We start from the raw sequence: 4,203 nt of genomic DNA on the forward strand, positions 1-4,203 counted from the left end.
CCCCCCCCCCATCAGACACTCCCTGGGCAGGGACAAGTAGCCCCGCGGTGGAACACAGAGCAAAGCCCACTCTGCTCTTTTGAAACAGAAAATAACTTTTAACTTTGTAAAACAAAAATTTAAATTATTCCCATCCCCATTTCCCAGCGCCAAAGCCTTGGTATGGTGAGTGCCCATGTATATCTTTCTTCAATGTGATGAGAGTTTCTGCCTCTGCCTCTGCCACCCTTAACAGGCAGTGAGTTCCAGATTCTCCTCCAGCTTCTGTTTCCTCGCATCCCCCTCTCAACCTCCTGCCCCTTCCCTCAAATATGTTTCCACTCCCCATCTCCCCCATCATTGGGAAAATGTTTATTCCCATCTACCCTATCTATGCCCCTCATAAATTTCTAGAATTACTTCCCATGACACCTAGATCAGTTCTGTCATCTCAGTTTTAATAGCCAATATTTGGATTTTATAAATGTTTTTGTCTCAACTCATTCATATTTTTTGTCTGTGGTTTTGTCTCAATTACTTAATTTTGTGCTTTTTTTAAAATCCGATTTGATTTGGCTCAGTTCTGTTATTTTTGTATCTGCTTTTTTTTTCTGGTCACCTTTAATAATGGAAAATGCTGGAGAAACTCTGGCAGCATCTGTGGAGGGGGAGACAGTTAAAATTTTGAGTCCAGTATCTTCCGGGTATGGACTTCCCTCATTCCTGGATGCTGGCCTAGAGACAGAGAAGAAGGCCTTTCAGCCCATCGAATTGAAACCAGCCACGTGACTATTCTGATTGTGTGTTTCCCAGCACTGTCCCTGATGTGTTCTTCCAGCACATTCTGTTTGTGTTTCAGATTTCCAGCATCCGCATCTTATTCTGCCTTTTTAAAAAACACTTATTGATGTCAACTAATTCGAAACTTTTGTCTTTAATATTGTTTTCTTTCTGGGCCAAATTCCAAATTCCATTACGCCTTATAAAATTGGCAAATAAAATACTAAAATATGTGTCTGATAGCTTCAAATTGTTTTGGGGTGGAGGGGATCTCAAATACTTAGAGTCATACAGCATGGAAACAGACACTTCAGTCCAACTAGTTCAAGTTGACCATGTTCCCAAACTGAACTTGTCCTACCTGCCTGCTCCTGGCCCATATCCCTTCACCCTTTCTTATTCATGTACTTATCCAAATGTCTTTTAAATGTTGTAACTGTGCCTGTGTTCACCAATTCCTCTGGAAGTTCATTCCACTCAGGACCCACTCTGTGTGTTTTAAAAAAAAAAAAAGTTGCCCCTCGTGTCCTTTTTAAAACTTCCTCCGCTCACCTTAAAAATATGCCAAACAAAAACTGAACGAACTGCGGATGCTGGAAATCAGAAACAAAAACAGAAGTTGCTGGAAAAGCTCAGCAGGTCTGGCGGCATCTGTGGAGAGAAATCAAAACTAACGTTTCGTAAGAACATAAGAAATAGGAGCAGGAGGTAGGCCGTCTGGCCCCTCGAGCCTGCTCTGTCATTCAATATGATCCACTTACAGACCCGCTCACCATAATCCTGAATACCTTCACGGTTCAAAAATCTCTGTCAGTCTTTGCCTTAAAAACATTCAATGAGGTTAACTCTTGATTTCCGTCCACGGACGCTGCCAGATCTGCTGAGCTTTTCCAGCAATTTCTGTTTCTGTTACGAAATATGCCCCTTAGTTTTGAACCCCCACACCCCCCTCCCCAACCCTAGGGAAAAGAGACACCCTCATGATTTCGCGAGGTCACGTTCAAAAGGGAGTTTTTTTTTTTGCTTGGCAATTCTAACATTTCTTCTATCTTCTTTTTTCTGTGTTGCAGGGGTGGGGTGAGAAGGTTTGGCAGCGTTTGTTGCTCAGGGCGGTGCCAGCATGTCTTTGTTGGCGCAGAGCCAGCAGTGGTACCCGACCCACGTCAAGGTGGTGGCGATCCGAGCTCGGGGCCTGCGGAACAAGGGCAAGGATGGCACCAATGACGCCTACGCCATCATGCAGCTGGGTAAGGAGCAGTACTCTAGCTCGGTGGCAGAGAAGACCACCGCTCCCCTGTGGCGGGAGGAGGCGGAGTTCGAGATGCCCCCGCTGCAGCTGGGCCGGGCCGACAAGAGCACCCTGCGCCTCACCGTCATGCACCGGGCGCTGGTGGGGCTGGACAAGTTCCTGGGCCAGGCGGCCATCAGCCTGAGCGAGCTGTACGCGAACAAGACCCGGAGCAAAGTCGGGTGAGTGGCTGGCTCTCCTGTCTCGCCTGGGGCTGAGAGTTCTGTGCCGGGGTGGGGAGCAGCGGGAGTAATCCTTCTCTCCTGTCGGTTGGAGCCACGGTGCTGGAGATGCGAACGGTTCCGGCTTGAGGTGGGCGTGGTAACCAAAATTCTGCCAGTGTTTGGTTTGTAAATGCCCCGGAGAGGGGTGCAGCTGGACGTCATGCATTTCTAACTGTGGCTCCTGTGTTTGAGAGATTTGGTGGGGGGAAGGGGTGGGCTGGTGTTCTCCAATGTTTAGAATTATAGAACCTCTACTGTGTGCAAGCAAGCCATTTGGCCCTTCGAGTCTACACTGACCCTCCAAAGAACATCCCACTGCATTGATTGATTTATTGTCACGTGTACCTAAGTACAGTGAAAAGCTTTGTTTACGAGCAGAACAGACAGATCACAGTAAGCGAGGATGTACAGATCAAAAAGACTTAGGCAGAGGTGCAGGTTACTTTGCACGGGGCGTGCACTAAGCGAGATCATGTTAGCAAGACCAATCGTTGTTTGTGGCTAGAGAGTCCATTCATCAGTTTAATAACGGCAGGGAAGAAGCTGTTCCTGAACCTGCTGGTGCGTGTGCTCAGGCTTCTGTATCTTCTGCCTGACAGAAGAGGTTGTAGGAGATCATTACCGGGGTGTGATGGGTCTTTGATGCAGTGAGCCGTGTAAATGGAGACCATGGATGGAAGGTTGGCTTCTGTGATGGTCTGGGCTGTGCACACCACCTTCTGTAGTCTCTTACGGTCCTGCACAGAACAGTTGCCCTACCAGACCGTTATGCACCCGGACACAATATTTCAATGGTGCACTTGTAGAAGTTGGTGAGCATTCCTGTAACCCTGAATTTCCCATGGCTAACCCACCGAGCCTGCACGTTACTGGACACTACGGGCAATTTATCACAGCCAATCTACCCTAACCTGTGGGAGGAAACCGGAGCACCTGGGGGAAACCCACGCAGACATGGGGAGAATGTGTAAACTCACACAGATGGTCACCTGAGGGTGGAAGCGCACCCGGGTCCCTAAGAGTGAGAGATGATCATGCTGAAGCAGATACAACTGTTACAAGTTTTGATGAGTTAGATGCTGCCTTCCCCTTAGCTGGCCGAGTCCAGAACCAGGGAGCACAGTCTCGGGATGAGGGGTCAGTCATTTAGGACCGAAACAAGGAGAAATTTTGTCACTCAAACTGGGCAGTCTTTGGAATTCTCTGAGGAAGGATCACTCGACCTGATAACATTAAGTCTGATCTCTATGCACAGATGCTGCCAGACCTGCTGAGCTTTTCCAGCAATTTCTGTTTTTGTTTCTGATTTACAGCGTCCGCAGTTCTTTTGGGTTTATTCACTATTCTGTACCTTTAGAGGGCTTTGGAGGTGCAGTAATGGAATATGTTCAAGACAGAAATTGACGGATTTCTAGGTATTAAATTTATCAAAGGTACCTTTTCAAGGAGAGGGTGGATCATGCATGTATGGAGGGAGCTGCCAGAGGAAGTGGTGGAGTCATGTACAGTGAGAACATTTTGGAGGACATGGATAGGAAGGGTTTAGAGGGATTTGGGCCAAATGCAGGCAGTTCAGTTTAGGCACCCTGGTCGGCATGAGTGATTTGGGTTGAAGGGCCTGTTTCCATGCTATATGGTATAGGGAAGTACGGCAGAAGGTAGAGATTGAACACCAATCCCAATCTAGTTGAATAATAGAATGGGCCTGAAGGGCTGCATGGTCTACTCTTGTGCCTACTTGTTGTGTTCCTATTTAAGTGGGTAGGAAGTTACGAATATGTTTGAATTTGCTGGTGGACTCTCACCTGGAGTGAGATTCCTTGACTTGAGCCACCTTTCGGTGCCCGAAGTATAAATTATCCCATCCTCCAACTGGTCCTTGTTGTTGGGACAGAACGCGCCGTGTAGAATTCTCTTCTCTGTTCGTTCATG

The 4,203-nt window shown here is 47.5% G+C and overlaps 1 protein-coding gene across 2 annotated transcripts in view; it reads left to right on the forward strand.

The window, feature by feature from the left end:
- Positions 1–4,203, forward strand: part of LOC109920256 (rab11 family-interacting protein 1-like) — a 35,121-nt gene that overhangs the window by 658 nt on the left and 30,260 nt on the right. For both annotated transcript variants that reach the window (XM_048618722.1, XM_048618723.1), the window contains exon 2: positions 1,830–2,229. In XM_048618722.1, coding sequence (XP_048474679.1) covers positions 1,880–2,229 — 350 coding nt within the window. In that variant the 5' untranslated portion in view covers positions 1,830–1,879. The remainder of the gene's footprint in view (positions 1–1,829; positions 2,230–4,203) is intronic.

This window comes from Rhincodon typus, chromosome 40 (genome assembly GCF_021869965.1).
Source record: "Rhincodon typus isolate 14 chromosome 40, sRhiTyp1.1, whole genome shotgun sequence".
Lineage (NCBI taxonomy): Eukaryota > Metazoa > Chordata > Chondrichthyes > Orectolobiformes > Rhincodontidae > Rhincodon > Rhincodon typus.